The 26,991-nt window shown below is 44.3% G+C and overlaps 2 protein-coding genes across 7 annotated transcripts in view; one reads left to right on the forward strand and one right to left on the reverse strand.

The window, feature by feature from the left end:
• Window positions 1-26,991, reverse strand: part of RMDN1 (regulator of microtubule dynamics 1) — a 69,723-nt gene that overhangs the window by 13,399 nt on the left and 29,333 nt on the right. The window contains exons 1-8 of one of the 4 annotated variants that reach the window (XM_056522290.1): window positions 9,897-10,025; window positions 9,249-9,322; window positions 6,450-6,567; window positions 5,492-5,579; window positions 3,560-3,719; window positions 2,842-2,931; window positions 1,955-2,010; window positions 346-433 (exon numbers count right to left, since the gene is read on the reverse strand). In XM_056522290.1, the coding sequence (XP_056378265.1) occupies window positions 346-433; window positions 1,955-2,010; window positions 2,842-2,931; window positions 3,560-3,719; window positions 5,492-5,579; window positions 6,450-6,567; window positions 9,249-9,317 (669 nt within the window). In that variant the 5' untranslated portion in view covers window positions 9,318-9,322; window positions 9,897-10,025. Of the gene's footprint in view, window positions 1-345; window positions 434-1,954; window positions 2,011-2,841; window positions 2,932-3,559; window positions 3,720-5,491; window positions 5,580-6,449; window positions 6,568-9,248; window positions 9,323-9,474; window positions 9,876-9,896; window positions 10,215-16,535; window positions 16,586-26,991 lie in introns of those variants that run through there. The other 3 variants (XM_056522287.1, XM_056522288.1, XM_056522289.1) reach the window with 3 other exon arrangements.
• The window catches only part of CPNE3 (copine 3), a 102,536-nt gene continuing 90,876 nt past the window's right edge, over window positions 15,332-26,991 (forward strand). For all 3 annotated transcript variants that reach the window (XM_056522282.1, XM_056522284.1, XM_056522283.1), the window contains exon 1: window positions 15,332-15,532. The gene's annotated coding sequence lies outside the window, so the exon portion shown is untranslated. The remainder of the gene's footprint in view (window positions 15,533-26,991) is intronic.

Here is a 26,991-nt window from a genome sequence, read left to right on the forward strand (position 1 = left end):
GAGTAGTCCAGTCCTGAAAAACTGATGTTTCATACGGGGCCCCGTCTTTCTGGCCAGAGAACGCGTGTCGACCACAACACGAAGCGGCAGCTGACACGCCCCCTCAATACAGCGCTGCGGCAGAGCCATAGAGTTGTATTGAGGGGGTGTTTCAGCCGCCGCTTCGTGCTGTGGACGACACGCGTTCTTTGGCCAGCAAACCGGGCCCCGTATGGGAGATCATGGGGGGGGCCCCAGCTGAAACTAAGGATAGGGGATACATTTTTCAAGACTGGAAAACTCCTTTAAGAAAGACAATTTTATTACCTACAAAGAAAAATAATTCAGGTTGGTTTGTAATGTTACCTCATCAAATGTTGAGGACGGCGGTGTTGCAAATAAGGCCGCAGCTATTTTGTTCTGGTACCAGGGCAAATCCGCAAACGTGTAACACCTGAAAGATACAGGTTGGTTAATGCAAGGACTGCAATGTGTGGGCAGAGGTCTCCATTCCTGAGAGGTAAGTGCCCGACCCCACCACAATTATCACATGATAAATTCAGGTATTTTTTCTTACACATCCCAAATTGAGGTTCTAAATGTCAGAAGTGATTTTTATCCAGCCATGCGATAAAGCTAAGAATAGGCCTGCGATGTCTGTTCAGATTACGGACCATGGAAAGAGGTTTATTGTCTCACACAACCCCCGCATTGGTAACCAGAGTGCAAAGACCAAGCGACAACTACTGCAGCTCTGAAAATCTGTATCATGAATACAGCTTTTACACATTTTACCATAAACTACCAAAAATTCCTATGCATGAACACTGAAGTAAGAGAAACATATTCTAAAAACATTTAAAACCTACAAAATATGGGAACACAGTTACTGACCCCAGGTAGGGTCCTTGGAAAAACTCAAAATCCAAACAGTATATCCAAGACCAAATCCTCCAAACCCACTCCTACATGAGAAAGCATCCAATAGACAGGGAGAAGAAATAATGCAACACTGATAAATAGAAGCCTGGCTTACCACTAAAATGGCTATTTATTATGCAGTTCTGTGGGTGAGCTGCCCCAAGCATATCTCCAATGAGGACGGCTTATCAGGACCCCATGTGGGGTTTGTCCAATGACCTCACCTGGGGCAATGCATGAGTTTGCTTTAAAAAAAAAAAAAAGAAAAAAGGTGTGTGGGTTTTAAAGGGGTACTCTGCCCCTAGACATCTTATCCCCTATCCATGGATGTCTGTGGTGTCGCCCCGTGATTTCTGCTGCAGCACCCCAGACATTCAGTGCACGAATCAAACTTTGCTCTGTGCTGGATGACTGGCGATGCGGGGCGGAGGCTTGTGATGTTACGGCCGTCACGCCCCCTCCCATAGACTTGCATGAGGGGGCGTGACCATGATGTCACGAGCCTCTGGCGCTGGACCCGATGCTCTAAACGAACGCCGTGTGCAGCAGGGAGATCGGGGGGTTCCCAGTGGCGGGCCACCCATGATCAGACATTTTATCCCCAATCCATTGGATAAGGCATAAGATGTCTAGGGACAGAGTACCCCTTTAGGACTTTCTAATGCTTGACTCTTTATGCCTATGAGCTTTCTGTTCTCTCTGGAGATTAGAGATGTCCTGGCAGTACCTTATGGCTCCAATACACATTAGAAAAAAAGTTAGCCAATCCTGCCAAGGGCGAGGCTATGCTGCAGTGGGAGGGTGGATAGCATTACTTCAGTAAATCCCTCCCACCCTGCTATCCACCCACCCACTGCAGCATAGCAACACCCCCTGTAGACCATGTGACTTACAACATACTGTCTCTTGCTGCATGGAATCCTGGGAAAGGTCAGAGACAACAATAAAATAAAAAAAGACTTGCACTGCAGCACAAAGTGGCGCCCCCTGGAGGTAACAGAAGCATTATCTAAAACTTCAATCACTGAAATCACATATTTAGATTTCTACCTACCAAACACCGATAAGATGAATAGTGGTGGCATCGTTTGGATTCAGCTCTATGGCTCTCTGGAATGAAAGGTGCAGTCTGTTTATATAATGGCATAAAAGATAATGGGGGTCATTTACTGATGTCATCTTTTTCTGGTTTTGCGACCAAAAAAAAAATAAAAAACAATCGCCAAATCCTGACCAACTCTCAATTTTACTGAAAAAACTGAAAGAGAGCAAACCCCCCCCCCCCCCCCTACAGTTTTGAAAAATCCCAACATATTTACTAATGTTCCCACATAAAATGCCGTGATTTTGTGCTCTGGAAAACCTGACAGCCCAAAACAGGTGTTAAAAAATAAATAAATAGTAATCGCCAACTTAGTAAATACCATGGAAAAATACCTGTCAGGAAAAAAAAACACAAAAGAAAACTACACAACATTCTTAGGAATCCTGGCTGTGTGTATGCTTCCCAGCAAAAATCATAGGCTGTCCCTTATAATGGCAAAAAAAATAAAAATTATTACTATATTTGGCTCTTCTCAGCTGTTCTCTAAGACAGTAGTCTCCATCCTGTGGCTCTTCAGCTGTTGCAAGACTACAACTCTCAGTATACCTGGGCAGCTGTCCAGGCACGCTGAGAGTTGTAGTTTTGCAATAGCTGGAGGCACATTAGGTTAGAGACTAATCCCCCATAGAACAACAAACTGAATGTTGGGATCAGGTAATTGCCGATACCGATAATGCCCAAAATCGTGATTATCGGCCGATAATATCAGCCATACCGATAATCGGTTGATCCCTAGAATACACTAACTTTACAGCCCCTGTAGCAAAGTCAAATAAAAAATCCCAGAATACCCTTTTAACTACCCTTTTATACAATTCTTCCATTGTGTCCTCTACCTGGAAGTGATCCCTTATGATGTAAGCGTTTCCAATTTTCACTTTCATGCCTTCATAATCTCCCACGTCGCTGAGACATATGGCATACCACTGTGAAGGAAATTGTATACATGAAGAAACAACAAATCAGCAGGGGGGAAAACATAACCTCTCATCCATACGTTTGCCTATTTGAAAATGGTGGTCTGGTTTGGGCAGCCCATTTCCATAGGCCCTACGAGTCCAAAAGCTCGTGAATTATCCAACACTCATCATAATCTACGGACTATTATGTTGGCCCCCCAAGTACTTGTTACCAGTGTGGTACTATACAACTATATGATTATTTTTTAATGGGAAAAAGTGGTCTTCAAACTGTGGACCTCCAGCTGTTGCAAAACTACAACTCCCAGCATGCTGGAACTTTCAGATGTAGTTTTGCAACATCTGAAGGTCCACCGTTTGGAGACCGCTGTCGTAGTGTATGCCAACCTTTACTTATCACCCTAAAACAGTGTTTCCCAGGAAGTGTGTCTCCAGCTGTTGCAAAACTACAACTCCCAGCATGCCCGGACAGCCTTCGGCTGTCCGGGCATGCTGGGAGTTGTAGTTTTGCAACAGCTGGAGGCACGCCGTTTGGAAAACACAGCCCTAATTTAAAAAAGGGGAAGGAGTTTCCTTCACCCACCTCTTTGCTCAGCGATTCCTATGTTTTGTGTGTAGGTGAATATACACAGACCTTATGCGCTGCTGAGCAGGACTCGTTTATTTCCAGGGCTTTTTTGGCAAATTCTCGGGCTTCGTACACCAATCGTTTCTTGTCGTCGGGGGGAGTCTTGCTGAGCTGAGCCAGATCTCTAGAAGCCCGGGCAAGTCTCCAGAGGATTTCAGCATCAGTGCTGACAAGTAAAAGACAGCGGCATTAGACTAGAATAGATACAGTCCTGTAGATCATTACACAACATCTCATCGTACGGCTTAGATATCAAAGGGGTAATTCAGCAATTGACAATATAAAGCCCATACTTACCTCCCCTCACTCCCCTGCAGCCTCCAGTATTACAACGTCCGGTTAACTTTACTTCCTGGCACTGCAGACAATACATCACATCGTCACTCATTGTCCTGAATGGCAATGTGACGTGCCAGCTGCAGCACCGGGAAGCGAGGGAAGTATTGGCTTTTATAGCGGGCACTTTAAATCAATGCACTGTAGTGGATTTTGCGGTGCCATAGACCGCCGCCGCCACCCGCTTCTCTCCCCCTGCCTGTCCGGGGGTCCTGAGTCCTATCACCCCCACCGCTCCCCCCACCACAGCACCGAGACCGACCCGCCGCACCGCGACCGCCCCCCCCCCCCCCCCCGACCCGCCGCACCGCCCCGGCCCCATTGCCTCCCCCATCCCCGGCCCCATTGCCTCCCCCATCCCCGGCCCCATTGCCTCCCCCATCCCCGGCCCCATTGCCTCCCCCATCCCCGGCCCCATTGCCTCCCCCATCCCCGGCCCCATTGCCTCCCCCATCCCCGGCCCCATTGCCTCCCCCATCCCCGGTTTTATAATTACCTGTTCCCGGGGTCCACTCTACATCTGGCTCCGGTGGCGTCCTCCTGAGCGGTCACTGTGCGCACAGCGTAACACAGGACGCAGCAGGAGCAAGAAGTAGCGTGGGCCCCGGGAACAGGTAATTATAAAACCGGGGATGGGGGAGGCAATGGGGCCGGGGCAGTGCGGTGGGGGGTGCGGCGGGTCAGGGGGCGGTCGCGGTACAGTGCGGCGGTCACGGTGCGTGGGGCATTATCGGCTTCTTTCATTTTTTTTTCTATAAAAGTCCTCTGAAGAATGAAAGAAGCGATCTGATTGGTTGCTATGGGCAACTCAGCTTCTTTTCCTCTGGACAGGTTTTCACAAATCTCCCCCTAAATGTCTAAAACTCCCCTTTAATGTACTGAGGATGCCAACATATACTCTGACTGCACTCCGAGTCCATGGTGCCCACCAGTGCCCTGTGCACACACAATAGCATGTATTGTACTGCATGACATTTCTATAGCATGCCATTCAGAAGCATAGAAAAGCTAGGTGAGAATGTCTTACCCTGCTTTTCCATGCTCCTGAATGGCTGTTTATAGAAATGTGACAGTAATGATTATTGGCTCATGAGTCATTACAGGGTCTGACTGTGGCACATAGCTTTTCCTGGCCCCTAAAAAACATATTTGCTTAGTACAGCAACCACATGGCCACCATAACAGGTACTATTATAAGCGTTGTGAAGTGCCTGTGTGTAATGTGATACAGCTATAAGCAGATGTGTTATTCAAAAGCCTGGCACATTCTTATCTAGCTTTTCTATGCTCCTGAATGGCATACCTGCTTATAACAGTAGTTATGTATGCACAGGCACATTTCAGAACTCATAATAGTTCCGGTAAATTACTGGTGGCCATGTTGGTTGCAGCACTAAGCAGATGTGCCATTTAGGAGCCTGGGAAAGCTTCCAGTATCTCTACCCCTTATAACTAGGCACCTTTAAGGAAGCTGTAAAAATGTTTGCAAGAATGGGCGGGGGTGGAACACACATGTTGAGGGGCAGTGATGGTCAGAAATTCATTAGGAGCAGGATTAGGAAAACAGTCCCGTGCAGGGCTCCAATATGGCGCACACTTTACCTGTCCCCGTACTGGCTCAGCAACTCGTATAACTTCTCCGTCTCCGCAGCTCCATAGAGATAATCTGCTTCTTCCTTCACATCTTCAACTTAAATACAAAGGAAACAGTTCAATGTATGACATCCTTATTATTTGTATAAATGTGTTTATTTACTGATATATATATATATATATATTATTTTTTTTTAAACATGATAGGATCTGAGCACATTGATTGTTAAAGCAAATCTGTCATCAGTGTCACCTGCGCTAACCTGTCAGTACAGACAGGTAGTGCAGGTGACACTGAAGACAATGGTACTTACCTTGTCCTGTTCAGTGTTGTTGTTCTCCAGTAATCCTCTTCAGTATCTTCAGCTCTGGGCCCGGCTTGGAGCATGGGCGGAGCTTAGTGACCTCACCGCTGCTGTTTGCTAGCAGCGGGACCCAGCAGTGAACAGCAGCGGTGACATCACTAAGCTCCGCCCATGTTCCAAGCTGGCCCTGGAACAGGGGATAAAGCATAAGATTGCAGGAGAACCAGTGCACGGAACAGGACCAGGTAAGTATCTTTATCATCAGTGTCACCTGCACCAGCTGTCTGTACCGACAGGTTAGTGCAGGTGACACTGATGACTGTCATTTGTAAAAACATTTGACATGTTGCCCTGCGTACCTTCAGCTGTTGCAAAACTACAACTCCCAGTATGCCCGGACAGCAACTGGGAGTTGTAGTTTCGCAACAGCTCGAGGAACCCTAGGTGGAAAACCCAATCATAGACTATAATGGAATAAGTAAGTCAGATATGGTGGCCGCGGAGAACACCCATACTGACTACAGACTAAGCACTGCATCATAACCGACTCCACTGACAGCGCTGCCACAGGAGGAAGGGGCCTACAACTTAGGCAACAAAGTCCATCATGGGAGCAGGTAGTGGGGGGCACACCGAGTGCGTGCCATTAAATAGACATTCACCTTTAATACTGGCGTATATTACAGCATGTCTGCTCTTCCATCTATAGGCTCCAATGGCGAGCACAGACAGGGATGACAGCACGAAACTTTTCTCCAATAAGGCACCTTTCCCCTGGACCTACAGCAGAAACAAAAATATAAGACCTTATACATAAAGTAGAGATGAACACAGAGGGGAGTAGGATTCTGGTTTCATTTTTGTACAATTTAAAGACATTATCCAGGACTAAACTTTATATATATATAATATATCTCAACTGGCACCAGAAAGTTAAACAGATATGTAAATTACTTCTATTAAAAAAATCTTAATCCTTTCAGTACTTATGCGCTGATGGAGTTGTGTTGTTCTTTTCTGTCTAAGTGCTCTCAGATGACACGTAGCAAACCTCTTCTACCCTGTGCAGTTCCCGAGACAAGCAGAGATGTCAGCAGAGAGCTCTTTTGCCAGACAGAAAAGAACAACTCAACTTCAGCAGCTGATAATTATTGAAAGGATTAAGATTTTTTTAATAGAAGTAATGTACAAATCTGTTTAACTTACTGGAGCCAGTTGATATAAAAAAAAAAAAAAAGTTTTTTCTGGAATACCCCTTTAAATCAGGTCAGGATTATTATTTTTTTTTTTTTTTTTAATGGGCACTGTCAGATCCCAAAACTTTTTTATATATTGTTACTGATAATTAAAGACCTTTGTAATATTGTTGTTTAATTTTTTTTTGAATATCTAATTTAAAAAAGGGTCTCCTGAAAATCTCACCACTAGGGGTCCCCATACCTACTGGGACACTAACCAGTCCTGCAGCAGCATCAGGCTTGTCCATGGGTCATGGACAAGAGATGACTCACGGACAAGGCTGCTTGAACAGACACACAAATCACCACAAGGGACACGCCCCCTAACACCACACACCAATCATCTCCCACCACCACAAGGAGGGACACCCCCCCTTCCCTTAAGAGGATTTTTAACACTGAGCTACTGAAAAGAGGGATTTTTCGAATAAATAAAGGCCATAGAGGCATAAAAATTACAATGTACATGGTCAGGAATAGTACTGAGTTACATTTTTTGTGGGATCTGACAGGTACGCTTAATTTTTTTAAACCGACATACTCAATATCTGGCTTTTTTGGTGTGTGTGTGTGTGTGTGTGTGTGTGTGTGTGTGTGTGTGTGTGTGTGCACGCGTGCGGGGGGGGGGGGGGGGGGTCAGAAAATGTATGACATGCCAAACTCACATGGCTTTTTTTCTTTTGGGTTTTTCACCCTTTTGTGGTGTTTTTTTAGGGATCATCACAGTCAGGAAATTCAGCAAATTCTGCCATTTTCTGCTTGGTGCAAAATTTGACGGAGATTTTAAGGAAATCAGGGGAAGGATCAGGCACTTTTAGGGTTTGACCTGCAGGAACATTCAGCATCAAATTGGCTCCAAACTTATTTCATAAGGAAAAAAAGTCCCATTGACTTCATAGGTTTTTATCCCGGGATTCCGCCAGAAGAATAAACATGTTTAATCGTCTGGTAGAAAACGATTCCGCATCTGAATTTCATACACAGCAGAAAGACCATTAAAGGGGTACTCCGCCCCTAGACATCTTATCCCCTTTCCCCTGACTTGCATTGAGGGGGCATGGCGTGAAGTCACGACCCCTGCACCCAGTGTTCGGAAGATAATGTTCTGAATGCTGGGGGAGGGGAGTACCGCTTTAACCCCTTAACAACATAGGATTAAATATACATCCTGGTACTTAACGCAACAGAACGTACATTTATGTCCTATACACCGACACGGTGCTCGCATCATGCGCAGCAGGTCCTGGCTGCTATCAGCAGCTAGGGACCCGCCGGTAATGCGGACATCAGTGACCACGCTGATGTCCGCCATTGACCCCTCAGATGCCGTGATCAATACTGATCACGGCATCTGCTGCAGGGTCGGCGTTTAAATGGATGATCGGATCGCCCGCAGTGCTGCCGCCGGGATCAGATCATCCATTATGGTGGTCGGAGGTCCCCTGCCTCTGTCCGTCTCCTGGGGTCTTCTGCTCTGGTCTGGGATCAAGCAGAAGATCACTGATAACACTGATCAGTGCTATGCCCTATGCATAGCACTAGAGATGAGCGAAGTTACAGTAATTTGATTTGTCACAAACTTCTCGGCTCAGCAGTTGCTGACTTTATCCTGCATAAATTAGTTCAGGTTTCAGGTGCTCCGGTGTCTGGAAAAGGTGGATACAGTCCTAGGAGAGAGTCTCCAGCCCACCGGAGCACCTGAAAGCTGAACTAAATTATGCAGGATAAAGTCAGCAACTGCCGAGCCGAGAAGTTTGTGACGAATTAAATTACTGTAACTTCGCTCATCTCTACATAGCACTGAACTGTATTAGCAATTAAATGATTGCTGTAAATAGTCCCCTATGGGGATATAAGAAGTGTAAAAAATAAAATAAAAAAAAGTTTAAAAAATTAGAAAAATCCCCTCCCTTAATAAAAATGTAAATAGTCTCTTTCCCATTTTACCCCCAAAAAGTGTAAAAAAATAAAACATATTTGGTATCACCGCGTGCGTAAATGTCCGATCAAAATATAATGATAAAGATCCCATACGGTGAACGGCGTGAGCGTAAAAAAAAAAAAAAGAGAAAACAATGCTAAATTGCTAGTTTTTTTGTCACATTATATTCCCAAAAAAATTACTAAAAAAAATTTATCACATATACGCAAACATGGTACCTAAAAAAATTAATAAAAAAAAAATATATACATTCTGGACAAAAAAAATTTCCATAATCGTACCTGACGAAGAGGGGTGCCCCCTCGATACGCGTTGTTCTGCACCTGAAATAAAGCCTTAGAACTCCACATCCGCTCTATACAGTGAAGATGTTAGAAAATTCATATGAAAAAAAAAGCAATGCATTATTTTATTTACGCATTTCTATATGGATTTGCTGCTAAGTATCCAGGAAAGGTTCAGCTGTACTGTATGGGGCTAAAGAACTCTCTATATTACATACAGTACCTGTTTATAACACAACACAGCTGGGAAAAGATAGAATACTGTAGAACTACAAGTCCCATAAAGCAATGTTGACAACATTCTTTAGTTGTAGTAGCCAGTGATCTCACTGTACAGGACGTGTCCCTGTAGATGTGTGCAAAAAGTGTACTGACACCTAGTGGTAGAGCCGAGTACTGCAGCCAATCATCAATATGCTATTTAGTTTATTGGGATGACTCTAGCTGTTGCAAAACTACAACTCCCAGCATGCCCAGACAGTAGGGAGTTGTAGTCAGCTGAATAATTGTTACAGCCTTGCATTATGTCAGCGCTACCTGTAGCCGTGGTGAAACTACAACTCCCAGCATTCCCTGGTAGAGCGCAGTATTGGGGGCACGCTGGGAGTTGTAGTTTTGCCCTTGGATCCCCGGCCCGCCGCTTACATGAGTGCTCACAGACCGGGAGGAGCCCCTGCCCGTCAGCCCGGTGATACAGCTACGTCCTAGGCGCCGTCCCCAGTTCTGGAGGGAGATCCGCGCCCCCGCAGCCATATCCGTATAACAGAACCCGGTGAGGACGGGACCATGGATGACGTCACGATCACGTGGGGAGGGGGAGCTGCTGGCGGAACCAGGAAGAAAGATGGCGCTGCCAGAAAGTAAAAAGCTTTACGTCACAGATAGTATAGGGTGAATATCCTGGGACATGTGGTTCCAATTTTGGCTGGGGTGTGATGTTTCGTGCTGGGATTTGTATTTCTATTTTTTATTTCTGTTATGAGATATTAAGAAGGAAAACTTTCAAAACCGCTGCAGAGTGTATCCGTCTTCCATCCAATCATGACGCTGCTTTCATATTTGGGATGTAACAAGCTGGAATTTGATTGGTTGCCATGGGCAACTTCCCTACTTTGTGAACTTGTTTTGATCACCATCTCATGTGCCTCCTAGACTGGCTGATACTTGTAGTTCTCACCTATATACAATTATTTCCAATATCTCCTGATATCCCTGTATGGGTAAAACAGTGACCAAGACAACAGTGGATACCTGTAAGGGCAGTAGTTTCCAAACAGTGGACCTCCAGCTGTTGCAAAGCTACAACTCCCAGCATAAAGGCTGTCCGGCCTTGCTGGGAGTTGTAGTTTTGCAATAGTTGGAGGTCCAGAGTTTGAGTATAAAAGCGAGCTGTACCTTTCCTAGAGCTGATGGTGTTTGCCAAATTTTATTAAATCACCTTTTTTATTTCTTAGCAAAGTGTCAAGGGGGCGGTCTGAATCGCTCAAGTGCCACAGCCTGCCACACCTTCCCACTCATTCTCATCTCCCATCCCCCTCCTTGATGTAAAGTCAAGGAGGGTCTGAGAGCAAGCGAGGAGGAGTGCCAGGCTGTGGCACTTGAGCAGCTAAGCCCCACCTCCTTGACTCTTGACTGAGAAATAATAAGGCATTTTTATAAATTTGGAAACTATCATCAGCTCCAGGAAATGTACAGGTTGCTTTTATACCCTAACAGCTATCCTAGTTGTTGCAAAACTACAACTCCCAGCATGCTCAGACAGCCTTTGGCTTTCAGGTTCCTTGCCACCCTACAATCCTGGGTCCTCACTTCATCAGGGTGCCAAGTTTTTGGCTCTATGTCCAGATTGTAGCCAAGAGCATGATAGGTGCGGGTGCCTTCTGGCCCAGAGGAGAAGGAAAGGTTTTTGGGTCCTCTACCCTTCCACAGAATGGCTTGCGATAGACCTCACTTTTTGTGTGACACATTTGCTCTTTTTTTTGCCCTGTGATGGAAGCGCATGCAGTATGTCATGGACCCCAACTTCCAAGAAAAAAAATAAAGAAACCAAAGACTTCAAAATAAAGACACGGAGAGATTTATCAAAACCTGTCCAGAGGAAAAGTTGCTGAGTTGCCCTTAGCAACCAATCAGATCACTTCTTTCATTTTTGAAAAGTCCTCTGCAAAATGAAAGAAACAATTTGATTGGTTGCTATGGGCAACTCAGCAATTGATAAATCTCCCCAGAGCACATTGTAATCAGGCCAAAAAAGGTCACAGCCTAATTTAAATTTAAAGGGGTTCTCCACCATAAGGTGATTTTGGTATGTACCTGGCAGACAGTAATGGACATGCTTAGGAAGGATCTGCGCTTGTCTTGGGGCTAAATGGCTGTGTTGTGAGATTACCATAACACTGTGGCTAGCTTTTTGTGAACTTGTATTTCCTGTTTGAGTTTTCTTCTTTTGCCTACAAATCCCATAATCCCATTTTCCTCCCTCCCACACATCAGCCACCCCACCCATTGAAACATAAATGAGCTGCATCCATTCAAAAGACCTGTGGTTTTCAATCAGGGTGCCTACAGATGTTGCATTAGTTGCAGATTGATCTCTCTCCCACCAAGCGATCCCTCCACCCATTGAAGCAGACAGGCTCCCTGTCATCAGCTAACTAGTGATGTCAGGTCTCGGCCGCATTGCAAGCTGGGAAAAATCTGAGACAACAGTCATTTTGTATGCTGGTAAAAATAAATAGTGGGGTGAAAATCACAGAAGAATTGTGAGAAAACCGTCACACACAGGTACAGACACTATATTAGGAACTACACTAACTTTACAGCCCCTGTAGCATAGTCAAATAAAAAAAATTCCTGGAATACCCCTTTAAACTCAACAATAGGAAAAAAAAGAGGCACTCACGTTTCCATCTAGTGCAGCTTCTCTTCATTTTCAGGGCATTAAAACAGCATTAGCACAATGCCAATACGAGGTTAAACAGGGTGCTTGGTTATAGCCATTCACATCACTCTAGTGGGGAGATTGATCAGAACCTGTCCAGAGGAAAAGTTGCACATAGCAACCAATCAGATCACTTCTTTCATTTTGCAGAGGCCTTGTTAAAAATGAAAGAAGCAAACTGATTGGTTGCTATGGTCCTCTAGACAGGTTTTGATAAATCTCCCCCTAGGTGCTTCTTCAGGTGCTTCCTTTCAGGCTATAAAAGGCTGGAGTTACGGGAATTGGAGCCAGTGACGACTGCTCCTTCTATTTATGTCCTTATTTAAATTCACATGGCACTGAAAATGACAAATCCTTGACCCCCGAGGAGTCATCACCAACTCCCCCCAGCATTCATTTAGGAAAGAATAACCCCCAGTGGAGGAAACCTCTAGAGAACCATGGCTGGAGGGTTGTTCTTCACTTTGGCTTAACAAGTAATGCCAATATGTAGATTTACTAAAAACAACATAAACAATGGCAGAGATTTATCAAACCGTGCAGAGGGAACGTTGACCAGTTGCCCATAGCAACCAATCAGATCGCTTCTTTCATTTTTCAGAGGCCGTGTTAAAAATGAAAGGACTTCATAGGACTGGTGTCTATTACATTGGCTTACCCAGGAGTGGTCTAACGCTGACCACCCCTTTTCTTGGGTAGAACCCCCAAATGAGACTATGTTAGGCATTTTATAGGGTGACGAAGCTCAGATTCCCTAGGTATGGCTCTGATCATGGCAGCATAGATTTCTTTTATAGACTTTATGACATACAGTATGTATTCATAACATCATCACAGTTTATTGATGTCAGCATTATTCGTTTTAAAGTCCCCCACAGTCAATCAGTAACCCCTTAATGACTGACAAGGTGCTTTAAAGGGGTACTCCGGTGGAAAACTTTTTTTTTTAATCAACTGGTGCCAGAAATTTAAACAGATTTGTAAATTACTTCTATTAAAAAAAATCATAATCCTTCCAGTACTTATTAGCTGCTGAATACTACAGAGGAAATTCTTTTCTTTTTGGAACACAGAGCTCCCTGCTGACATCATGACCACTGTGCTCTCTGCTGACACCTCTGTCCATTTTAAGAACTGTCCAGAGTAGGAGAAAATCCCCATAGAAAACATGGTGGTCTGGACAGTTCCTAAAATGGACAGAGATGTCAGCAGAGAGCACTGTGCACATGATGTCAGCAGGGAGCACTGTGTTCCAAAAAGAAAATAATTTCCTCTGCAGTATGCTCTGGACAGGTCCTAAAATGGACAGAGATGTCAGCAGAGAGCACTGGGGTCATGATGTCAGCAGAGAGCACTGTGTTTCAAAAAGAAAATAATTTCCTCTGTAGTATTCAGCAGCTAATAAGTACTGGAAGGATTAAGATTTTTTTAATAGAAGTAATTTACAAATCTGTTTAACTTTCTGTCACCAGTTGATTTAAAAAAAAAAAAAATAAATAATATATATATATATATAAATAATATATATATATATATATATATATATATATATTCCACCGGAGCACCCCTTTAACACAGACTGCACTTGTTACATAGTAGGCATGTTATTGTTAGGGAACGCATAGGATACCCATATAAATAAAAGGTAGAGAGTACATAAACAGTTGTAAAGGGATATGCAATCATTATGGCAATCACTTGTTACAGGTTACACAGGATATGTCCTAAACGTGTGATAGATACAGGTCCCACCTCTGGGACACCCACCTAGGAGAGTTTCTGGAGACGTTTTTACCAGTTAGGTTGCGTTCACACTGCATTATTGCTGCCCTTAGAAGCGATATGTTTTATAGGTAAAAACGTATATGTTAACGGATAGTAAAAATGGATGCTGCTGTATACTATACATCATAATCCGTTTCCCAGTGGCGTACATTATAGCAAAAAAATATATCGTAATGTATACTTTTATGGGTGTACACAATGGTGCAGTTGACGTCTGTTTTGTCCATACAGCAAAATTAAATGCACTTTAATAGAAACGTTGAAACTGAGAAAGCATGAGCACAGCCTTACCGTGCCGTATTAGTATTGACTACACAATAACATTCGCCTGTCCCTGCTCCCCTGATGTGGTCCACTGCTCTTGTTCTTTCTGACATGAAAGTTCTATGGAGGCAGCCACCAGAGGGCGCTGCATTTTTGGGGATCTATGATCAGTGAAAGAAAGAGGGAATCTAAAAGTCAGTGTTTCCCAACCAGGTTCCCCCCCAGCTGTTGCAAAACTACAACTCCCAGCATGCCCGGACAGCCAAAGGCTGTCCGGGCATGCTGGGGGTTGTAGTTTTCAACAGCTGGAGGCTATGTCCACCATCGCACATGTTCTCCTTACTCTGCCTACACCCTCTTTTGTCAGACTGGCTTCTATGACGTACCCCCCTGACATCCAGAATAACCGCTCAGTCCTGTTTGTCACTGACTTATCAATGACATTCCAATCCGTCAGTGTCATAATGTCATTTCATGACCAGAAAACAATATTCTACCGCAATCTCCTCTATTGCATGTTCTTCCTATACCTGTGCTTGGTCAGATCACATGATTATTACGGCCACATTCTGCATAACATTTCAAAATCTTGCTACATTTTGTAATCTTGTGCAACCATTGCCTAAGGCTCCTTTCACACTATGAAAAGGACCCGTTGTATAACACTCGTTATAAAATCGTGGGCGATCGCGGGGTAAAATGGCCATTAGAAAAGCCCCAACTTGCGTTAGTAAATCCCGTTATAGTCAATGGGATTGTTCTAATACATGTTTTAACCCGTTCTCGCCCGTCATCCATAACACACGTTATTTCTCCCGCTATTATCTCCCATCCTAAAATAACGTGCGTTATGGATGACGGGCGAGAACGGGTTAAAACATGTATTAGAACAATCCCATTGACTATAATGGGATTTGCTAACGTAAGTTAGGGCTTTTCTAATGGCCATTTTACCCCGCGATCGCCCGCGATTTTATAACGGGTGTTATACAACGGGTCCTTTTCATAGTGTGAAAGGAGTCTGAGATTGTTTGTTCTGTAATGTTATGCTACGGCTGGGTTCACACTGCATTTTCTTTTTCCGTTACAGTCCCTTTTATTTTGTGCCATTTAAAGAGACAGCGCTCGGCACTCCACGTCACTACGGCTTTCCATGCAACAAACCCTCCTTTTGTGCAGATAGCTAGATACCAGTCCGCAACCTTCAAATACTGGGATTCTCAAATCCACGAGATAACAGTCTTTGACATGCAAGAAAGAAGATGAATGGCACCAGGTTCCAGAAGTAAAGGTAAGGTTTATTCTGTGAAAGTCCAAAAGGTACATGCATGGCAAAGGGAGAGCACGGACACCGCCCACGCTGGCAGTGATAGCTATTTTGGGCGCACTGCCTTGGACCACTCTCCCACCGACGTCAAAGCAGGTGTTAAAGGGGTACTCCCATGGAAAACTGGTGCCAGAAAGTTAAACAGATTTGTAAATTACTTCTATAAAAAATTTTTTAATCCTTCCAGTACTTTTTAGGGGCTATATACTAAAGAGGAAATGCTTTTCTTTTTGGATTTCTCTGATGTCATGACCACAGTGCTCTCTGCTGACCTCTGCTGTCCATTTTAGGAACTGTCCAGAGCAGCATATGTTTGCTATGGGGATTTTCTCCTGCTCTGGACAGTTCCTAAAATGGACAGCAGAGGTCAGCAGAGAGCACTGTGGTTGTGACATAAGAGAAATCCAAAAGGAAAAGCATTTCCTCTGTAGTATACAACCCCTAAAAAGTACTGAAAGGATTAAGATTTTTTAATAGAAGTGATTTACAAATCTGTTTAACTTTCTGGCACCAGTTGATCTAAAAAAAAAGTTTTCCACGCGAGCTCTGAGCACGCAAAGCATTCAACGGCAGCAACCCTTATCACCCATTGTGGGAGAATGGATTCAGACACAGCTGCACATATGGATACTAATCCTACTGAAAGTGCTATTTTGGCAGGGAGAGAGGACGCCGGCACGTTTTTTCCGCTATGTGAATCCAATGATGTTCTACAGACATTAAGAACTAAAGATCTGGAACATAAAGTGTGCCAATTAGCCGAGAAAGAAATGCGGCTTTTCTGGACCGTGCAGTCTCTGAAATCATACGAGGAGTGCGGTAGATTGCCCAGAGGGTTAAGGAATTATAAGGAGCACTCTCAATTCCTTGATGATCAAGCGTTCCTAGAGGAATTTTGAGAAAATACATCTTAATTCCCTCAATATGTTAAAGTTGATACGGGAACGCATTGAATTGGAGTACTCACATGTGACTGAAACCCTAGGTCATGCCAAAGTGGAGCTTCGTACCAGAATGCTGGAAACACAAAGACAAGGATTATTGCAAAAGTTGGAACAAAAGGTATTAAAATGACAAATCTCTATCAAGGAACAAAAAAGAGATAAATATCTCAGAGATAAAATTGATTTTGAGATGGGGAAGGCATTCATGGTAGGCACAAGCACTCATGAACGTCTTTCCACTAATCCCACACATAAGTACACCTCTAAACTTCAGTCCTTGCTCAGAAATGATGCTGCTGCATCTAAAATGTAAAAAAAATGCTTCCCGGCAGCTCAGTCGGGCTGATCGGGATCACCGCGGCAAAACCGTGGTGTCCCGATCATCTGAGGACACACAAGGAGGGGCCCTACCTTCCTCCTCAGCGTCCGATCGTCGCTCGATTGCTCCATGTCTGAGATCCAGGCTGGAGCAATGGAGCGCCGATAACACTGATCAATGCTATGCTATGGCATAGCATTGATCAGTGTATGCAATGAAGGTATTGCATGTTAGAGTCCCCTATGAGGGCTATACAAGTAAAAAAAAAAGTGTAAAAAAAATGAGTTAATAAATGTGATTTAACCCCTTCACTAATAAAAGTTTGAATCACCCCCCTTTCCCCATTTATGTAATAAAAAATAAATATAAACATAAGTGGTATCGCCACGTGTGTAAATGTCCGAACTATAAAAATATATAGTTTATTAAACCGCACGGTCAATGGCATAGACGTAAAAAAATTCCAAGGTCCAAAATAGCGTATTTTTGGTCACTTTGTATACCATTAAAAAATTAATAAAAAGCGATCAAAAAGTCCAAAAATGGTACCGATAAAAACTTCAGATCACGGCACAAAAAATGAGCCCTCATACGGCCCTGTATGCAGAAAAATAAAAAAATTATAGGGGTCAGAAGATGACATTTTTAAACGTATTAATTTTCCTGCATGTAGTTGTGATTGACATAGTAAGTACAAAGTAAGACAAAATCAAACCTATATAAGTAGGATATCCTTTTAATCGTATGGACCTACAGAATAAAGATAAGGTAATTTTTACCAAAAAAAAATACACTGCATAGAAACGGAAGCCACCAAAAGTTACAAAATTGCCTTTTTTTTTTATATATATTTTGTCCCACAAATATTTTTTTTTTTTGTTTCGCCATAGATTTTTTGGGGAAAATGACTGATGTGATTACAAAGTACAATTGGTGGCGCAAAAAACAAGCCACATATGGTTCTGTAGGTGCAAAATTGAAAGCTTTATGATTTTTTAAAAGTTAAGGAGGAAAGAACGAAAGTGCAAAAATGGAAAAATGCTGAGTCCTTAAGGGGTTAACAGTCATTGTCAAAATACATAGATTGGCTTCTGCATCCCTTGTTAAAAGAGGTACCGGCCTTGGTGAAGGATATCAATGCATTTTTACTCTGTTTGGAAGACATGACCTGGGAAGATGGTTTTCTTATGGCCTCCATAGATGTAGAGAGACTCTATACCAGTATTCCCCAGTCATGAAGTGTCCAGTGCATCCGTGATCTCCTATCTAGATCTAACAAGAGCCAGCCCTTTATTGACTTCAGGTAGAAGAAACAGACATGGTGCACATCTACAATCTTGTATAATGATCTAATTGCTTCTCAGCGTAATATCAAAAACTAACAGGTAGTTAGTATACATTTTTGATCAAAAAGTACAAGCCCACTCGCCACGTCAAGGCCACCTATTTAGAGTGGGTCCCTAACGTCCCTTGCATAAACTGACGTAGCACTGGGCGGCGACCACCACCGCCGCGACACCAGTGCCCACGGGGGGGGGGGGCTGGGGGGGACGACCCATTGGCAGAGCGGCCCCAATGCCACTCAAACCAGTCCATGGGTCACACCCCCCCCCACAGACGGCAGCAACAGACACCGCACAGCACCACACCAGTGTGAACAAGGTGTAACAGCTCACTTACCATGCTCTCCCAGTCAGACTGGGAGGCTGCTTGGAAAGAAATGGCCCTTGTGTAGCTAACTACTACTTATATAGGGTTGGGCTGAGGGGGTGCGGAAGAGTGCAGCACATGTTCAAACAAAAAAAAAAAGGAGGGGATAGAAAACACAGTGTGAATTCAGGTAGAAGAAACAGACACGGTCGCACATCTACAATCTTGTATATTAACAACCTGTTAGTTTTTGATATTATGCTGAGAAGCAATTAGATCATTATACAAGATTGTAGATGTGCACCATGTCTGTTTTTTCTACCTTTATTCACATTGTGTTTTCTATCCCCTCCTTTTTTTTTTGTTTGAACATGTGCTGCACTCTTCCCCACCCCCTCAGCCCAACCCTATATAAGTAGTAGTTAGCTACACAAGGGCCATTTCTTTCCTAGCAGCCTCCCAGTCTGACTGGGAGAGTATGGTAAGTGAGCTATTACACCTTGTTCACACTGGTGTGGTGCTGTGTGATGTCCGTGGCTGCCGTGGCGCCGTGTCTGTGGGGGGGTGCAACCCATAGACTGGTTTCAGTGGCATTGGGGCCGCTCTGCCAGTGGGTCGTTTCCCCCCCGTGGGCACTGGTGTCGCGGCGGTGGTGGTCGCCGCCCAGTGCTACGCCATTTTATGCTAGGGACATTAGAGACCCACTCTAAATAGGTGGCCTTGACGTGGCGAGTGGGCTTGTACTTTTTGATCAAAAATGTATACTAACAACCTGTTCATTTTTGATATTACGCTGAGAAGCAATCAGATCATTATACAAGATTGTACAAGATTGTAGATGTGCACCATGTCTGTTTCTTCTACCTGAATTCCCTTTATTGACTTTGTTTGCGATTCCTTCACTTTTATCCTTACGAACAACTCATTTCAATTTGATGAGACCTGGTTCAAACAGATTAGCAGAGTAGCTATGGGCACTCCTGTCGCGTGCACTCTGGCTAATCTGTTTGTTGCGGTTTTTCAGAAAAATTATATTTTTTCCACAACTAATAAGTACATAAAGTGGATGAAAAGTTATAGCCGGTTCGTAGATGATATCTTCATTGTATGGTCGGGGATGAGTGAAGATTTTGCAGACTTTGTCAATTATTTTAATACCGCTAACAGTATGAATTTGAAATTCACCCTGAAATGTCCTCCACACAGAAGGTTATAGGAAACCGATGGCGGGTAATGCTTATCTGCACTTCGAGAGTTACCATCCCCAAGATGTTAAGACTGCAGTACCATATGGGCAGTATTTAAGTATTTAATAGAACAGACAAGTTATTTTTGAAACAAGCCAATGAATTATCAGAGAGGCTGCAGTGGAGAGGGTACCCGCCAAAGGTTTTGGATAACACCTTTTAAAAAAGCCAAAAACTTGGGAGATGTCCTTACCCACAATAGGTTCAAAATAAACAACCATAACTGGCTGAACAAATCCACACTTGTAGGGAACCATAAATGTGGAGGATGTAATTCGTGCAGATATCTGAAAAAAGGCAGGAACTATGTTTTAACTGGTTCTGACATCAGGGTTAAAGAGTACCTGTCACCAAACTAAACTGTTCTTTATGTTATTATAAGACACTTTGCTATTTACTTGCTGTTAAAATTCTCAACCTTTATATGTTTTTAATGTGATTGAAAAACTGGCCACTAAATGGCCACGGAATGGATTTTGCGCACAGGAGCACAAGGCACACTAGGGCTGAACGATAAGATAGACCTTGCCATTTTTATTTAAAATGTGGTCAGTCTCGTTTAACCCCTGGTGTTTGTATTCTCTCATAGCGGTATATGTTTCCAACTTACTTTTGTACTGTTTTTAATACTGCACTATGCACACTTGTTTCTTAGCACATACGCCCACTCACATCGGAGCTCGGGTATTTAACACCTGCTCCAACGTCAGTGGGGGAGAGGTCCGAGGAACTGCGCTAGTTTGTGCACCAAAAAAGTATGTTATGTACGTTTATGTACGTTTTATTTATTTATTAATTATTTTTTTAATAATGTAAGTCAGTGGGCAATGTATGGAAAACAGCAGCAGTTTTAAGCACCCATAAGTGTACAGTGGTCCCTCAACATACGATGGTAATCCGTTCCAAATGGACCATCGTTTGTTGAAACCATCGTATGTTGAGGGATCCGTGCAATGTAAAGTATAGGACAATGGTCTACAACCTGCGGACCTCCAGATGTTGCAAAACTACAACACCCAGCATGCCCGGACAGCCATCGGCTGTCCGGGCATGCTGGGAGTTGTAGTTTTGCAATATCTGGAGGTCCGTAGATTGAAGACCACTGGTATAGGAGGTTATACTCACGTGTCCCCGCCGCTTCCGGACCATCACCGTTCGTCACCGCTGCCCTGGATGTCGCCTTCCATCGCTGTCGGCGAGTCCCTGGGGTGTCCCCAACGCTCCGGCAAGGCCTCTGCTTCCCCGGCATCCGCGCTCTCCGTCGCCGCCATCACATCGTTACGCACGCCGCTCCTATTGGATGACGGGACGGCGTGCGCAGCGATGTGATGATGATCATGACGATGATGGAGAGCGCCGACGATGCAGAGGATCCCGAAGAGGACGCGTCGGATCCCGAGGACAGGTAAGTGATCGTCAGCGGAGCACACGGGGCACCGTAAACGGCTATCCGGTGGCAGCTGAAGCAGTCTGCGCTGCCGGATAGCCGTTTATGCGATGGCCCCGACATACAAAAGCATCGTATGTTGATGCTGCCTCTGAGAGGCCATCATATGTTGAAATGATCGTATGTCGGGGCCATCGTAGGTCAGGGGGTCACTGTATATGATTTTTCCCCAAGAAACATATACATTAAACAAAAACACAATCTCGGAATCAGAGTGAAAGGTAAAAGCATCCCAGAGTTATTAATGCTTAAAGTGACAGTGGTCAGATGTGCAAAAAATGCTCGGGTCCTTAAGGTGAAAATGGGCTTGGTCCTTAAGGGGTTAAGTGCCTTATTTCTCCTGACATGACATGTTGGATGATGCCCTTCCTAGTTAAAGCTAGGTTCACATCACGATTTAACCATCCGATTATCAGACCGTAAAATCGGATGAAATCGGATTGCAAAAAATCGTATACAGTCGTATGTAAAAATATCTTTGCTAAAGGCTCGAGTACTGCAGGAACGCACAGGAACAGTGTTCCTTTGCTTTTTCCAGAGGAGGAACGCCGTCCCTGTTATACTAGTCCTGCAGGACCGACCTCTGAATAATTCTTACCCTCCCTCCATCTCCTCCCCTGACCCGGACTGCTAGATGCTGGAGATGTAGGACCTGGGATGATGTCACCATCAAATGTTGGGGGCGGAGCTTAGCTGTGGAGGAAAAGGAGAGATCGTGGTTGAAGGACCTGTGTGATGCTGTGGAGGAGGCGGGGCTGAGCTGGAGGAGACAAGTCACATGTCACATGAGTAAGATAATTACATGGAAGGAAATTTGTTACAGTGTTTCACCCCAGTAGTAAGGAGATTACATGATGAGGAGGAGGAGGTTTGTTACAGTGTGTCACCCCAGTAGTAAGGAGATTACATGATGAGGAGGTTTGTTACAGTGTGTCACCCCAGTAGTAAGGTGATTACATGGGGAGGAGGTTTGTTACAGTGTGTCACCCCAGTAGTAAGGTGATTACATGAGGAGGTTTGTTACAGTGTGTCACCCCAGTAGTAAGGTGATTACATGAGGAGGAGGTTTGTTACAGTGTGTCACCCCAGTAGTAAGGAGATTACATGAGGAGGAGGTTTGTTACAGTGTGTCACCCCAGTAGTAAGGTGATTACATGAGGAGGAGGTTTGTTACAGTGTGTTACCCCAGTAGTAAGGAGATTACATGAGGAGGAGGTTTGTTACAGTGTGTCACCCCAGTAGTAAGGTGATTACATGAGGAGGAGGTTTGTTACAGTGTGTTACCCCAGTAGTAAGGAGATTACATGAGGAGGAGGTTTGTTACAGTGTGTCACCCCAGTAGTAAGGTGATTACATGAGGAGGAGGTTTGTTACAGTGTGTCACCTCAGTAGTAAGGAGATTACATGAGGAGGAGGCTTGTTACAGTGTGTCACCCCAGTAGTAATGAGATTCCATGAGGAGGAGGTTTGTTACAGTGTGTCACCCCAGTAGTAAGGTGATCACATGAGGAGGAGGTTTGTTACAGTGTGTCACCCCAGTAGTAAGGAGATTACATGAGGAGGAGGCTTGTTACAGTGTGTCACCCCAGTAGTAAGGGGATTACATGAGGAGGGGGTTTGTTACAGTGTGTCACCCCAGTAGTAAGGTGATTACATGAGGAGGAGGTTTGTTACAGTGTGTCACCCCAGTAGTAAGGAGATTACATGAGGAGGAGGCTTGTTACAGTGTGTCACCCCAGTAGTAAGGAGATTACATGAGGAGGGGGTTTGTTACAGTGTGTCACTCTTATACTCCATAGGCAGCTGTATGCCTGTGGCCTGTAAGAATCCTGGAGCCATGCAGGATGTCAAGTTTTATCTTGGACATTTTTTTTTTTTTTGCACAAACTGGGGGGTGTATTAGAAATCTTGGGTGAGTTCCTGCACTTTTTTTTTCAAGGCCTTGTTACCTGAAAAAAAAAAGTATATATATATAGTAAATTTGAGTAGCCGTACTAGTTTAGTGATGCAGATACAAATCATAAAATGTCGCAGTATCTTGTAATACCTTTTTTATTGGACTAACAGCATTTTGTAGAGAAGCTTTCGGGATTCCTCCCTTTATCAAGTCCAAAGCAAATCTAAGCTCACAGGTAGAAGACACAGGTTACATCTCACAGATATGCAGGGGTTAAGACAATAGATGTGGAGAATTCACACTAAGATGGGCCATAAATTGTCCTGCTATAGGAATATAGACTAAAACACTTGTAGGGAACCATAAATGTGGAGGATGTAATTCGTGCAGATATCTGAAAAAAGGCAGGAACTATGTTTTAACTGGTTCTGACATCAGGGTTAAAGAGTACCTGTCACCAAACTAAACTGTTCTTTATGTTATTATAAGACACTTTGCTATTTACTTGCTGTTAAAATTCTCAACCTTTATATGTTTTTAATGTGATTGAAAAACTGGCCACTAAATGGCCACGGAATGGATTTTGCGCACAGGAGCACAAGGCACACTAGGGCTGAACGATAAGATAGACCTTGCCATTTTTATTTAAAATGTGGTCAGTCTCGTTTAACCCCTGGTGTTTGTATTCTCTCATAGCGGTATATGTTTCCAACTTACTTTTGTACTGTTTTTAATACTGCACTATGCACACTTGTTTCTTAGCACATACGCCCACTCACATCGGAGCTCGGGTATTTAACACCTGCTCCAACGTCAGTGGGGGAGAGGTCCGAGGAACTGCGCTAGTTTGTGCACCAAAAAAGTATGTTATGTACGTTTATGTACGTTTTATTTATTTATTAATTATTTTTTTAATAATGTAAGTCAGTGGGCAATGTATGGAAAACAGCAGCAGTTTTAAGCACCCATAAGTGTACAGTGGTCCCTCAACATACGATGGTAATCCGTTCCAAATGGACCATCGTTTGTTGAAACCATCGTATGTTGAGGGATCCGTGCAATGTAAAGTATAGGACAATGGTCTACAACCTGCGGACCTCCAGATGTTGCAAAACTACAACACCCAGCATGCCCGGACAGCCATCGGCTGTCCGGGCATGCTGGGAGTTGTAGTTTTGCAATATCTGGAGGTCCGTAGATTGAAGACCACTGGTATAGGAGGTTATACTCACGTGTCCCCGCCGCTTCCGGACCATCACCGTTCGTCACCGCTGCCCTGGATGTCGCCTTCCATCGCTGTCGGCGAGTCCCTGGGGTGTCCCCAACGCTCCGGCAAGGCCTCTGCTTCCCCGGCATCCGCGCTCTCCGTCGCCGCCATCACATCGTTACGCACGCCGCTCCTATTGGATGACGGGACGGCGTGCGCAGCGATGTGATGATGATCATGACGATGATGGAGAGCGCCGACGATGCAGAGGATCCCGAAGAGGACGCGTCGGATCCCGAGGACAGGTAAGTGATCGTCAGCGGAGCACACGGGGCACCGTAAACGGCTATCCGGTGGCAGCTGAAGCAGTCTGCGCTGCCGGATAGCCGTTTATGCGATGGCCCCGACATACAAAAGCATCGTATGTTGATGCTGCCTCTGAGAGGCCATCATATGTTGAAATGATCGTATGTCGGGGCCATCGTAGGTCAGGGGGTCACTGTATATGATTTTTCCCCAAGAAACATATACATTAAACAAAAACACAATCTCGGAATCAGAGTGAAAGGTAAAAGCATCCCAGAGTTATTAATGCTTAAAGTGACAGTGGTCAGATGTGCAAAAAATGCTCGGGTCCTTAAGGTGAAAATGGGCTTGGTCCTTAAGGGGTTAAGTGCCTTATTTCTCCTGACATGACATGTTGGATGATGCCCTTCCTAGTTAAAGCTAGGTTCACATCACGATTTAACCATCCGATTATCAGACCGTAAAATCGGATGAAATCGGATTGCAAAAAATCGTATACAGTCGTATGTAAAAATATCTTTGCTAAAGGCTCGAGTACTGCAGGAACGCACAGGAACAGTGTTCCTTTGCTTTTTCCAGAGGAGGAACGCCGTCCCTGTTATACTAGTCCTGCAGGACCGACCTCTGAATAATTCTTACCCTCCCTCCATCTCCTCCCCTGACCCGGACTGCTAGATGCTGGAGATGTAGGACCTGGGATGATGTCACCATCAAATGTTGGGGGCGGAGCTTAGCTGTGGAGGAAAAGGAGAGATCGTGGTTGAAGGACCTGTGTGATGCTGTGGAGGAGGCGGGGCTGAGCTGGAGGAGACAAGTCACATGTCACATGAGTAAGATAATTACATGGAAGGAAATTTGTTACAGTGTTTCACCCCAGTAGTAAGGAGATTACATGATGAGGAGGAGGAGGTTTGTTACAGTGTGTCACCCCAGTAGTAAGGAGATTACATGATGAGGAGGTTTGTTACAGTGTGTCACCCCAGTAGTAAGGTGATTACATGGGGAGGAGGTTTGTTACAGTGTGTCACCCCAGTAGTAAGGTGATTACATGAGGAGGTTTGTTACAGTGTGTCACCCCAGTAGTAAGGTGATTACATGAGGAGGAGGTTTGTTACAGTGTGTCACCCCAGTAGTAAGGAGATTACATGAGGAGGAGGTTTGTTACAGTGTGTCACCCCAGTAGTAAGGTGATTACATGAGGAGGAGGTTTGTTACAGTGTGTTACCCCAGTAGTAAGGAGATTACATGAGGAGGAGGTTTGTTACAGTGTGTCACCCCAGTAGTAAGGTGATTACATGAGGAGGAGGTTTGTTACAGTGTGTTACCCCAGTAGTAAGGAGATTACATGAGGAGGAGGTTTGTTACAGTGTGTCACCCCAGTAGTAAGGTGATTACATGAGGAGGAGGTTTGTTACAGTGTGTCACCTCAGTAGTAAGGAGATTACATGAGGAGGAGGCTTGTTACAGTGTGTCACCCCAGTAGTAATGAGATTCCATGAGGAGGAGGTTTGTTACAGTGTGTCACCCCAGTAGTAAGGTGATCACATGAGGAGGAGGTTTGTTACAGTGTGTCACCCCAGTAGTAAGGAGATTACATGAGGAGGAGGCTTGTTACAGTGTGTCACCCCAGTAGTAAGGGGATTACATGAGGAGGGGGTTTGTTACAGTGTGTCACCCCAGTAGTAAGGTGATTACATGAGGAGGAGGTTTGTTACAGTGTGTCACCCCAGTAGTAAGGAGATTACATGAGGAGGAGGCTTGTTACAGTGTGTCACCCCAGTAGTAAGGAGATTACATGAGGAGGGGGTTTGTTACAGTGTGTCACTCTTATACTCCATAGGCAGCTGTATGCCTGTGGCCTGTAAGAATCCTGGAGCCATGCAGGATGTCAAGTTTTATCTTGGACATTTTTTTTTTTTTTGCACAAACTGGGGGGTGTATTAGAAATCTTGGGTGAGTTCCTGCACTTTTTTTTTCAAGGCCTTGTTACCTGAAAAAAAAAAGTATATATATATAGTAAATTTGAGTAGCCGTACTAGTTTAGTGATGCAGATACAAATCATAAAATGTCGCAGTATCTTGTAATACCTTTTTTATTGGACTAACAGCATTTTGTAGAGAAGCTTTCGGGATTCCTCCCTTTATCAAGTCCAAAGCAAATCTAAGCTCACAGGTAGAAGACACAGGTTACATCTCACAGATATGCAGGGGTTAAGACAATAGATGTGGAGAATTCACACTAAGATGGGCCATAAATTGTCCTGCTATAGGAATATAGACTAAATAGATAACATGAGAAAAGGGGGGAGGGAGGGGGGAGCAGGGGAGAGACTGGAGCAGGACATAGTGAGATGTAAAATAGAACACAGTGCAGATTATAAGAGAATCCAGTATATAGTACAGGTT

This window comes from Hyla sarda, chromosome 5, assembly GCF_029499605.1.
Source record: "Hyla sarda isolate aHylSar1 chromosome 5, aHylSar1.hap1, whole genome shotgun sequence".
Lineage (NCBI taxonomy): Eukaryota > Metazoa > Chordata > Amphibia > Anura > Hylidae > Hyla > Hyla sarda.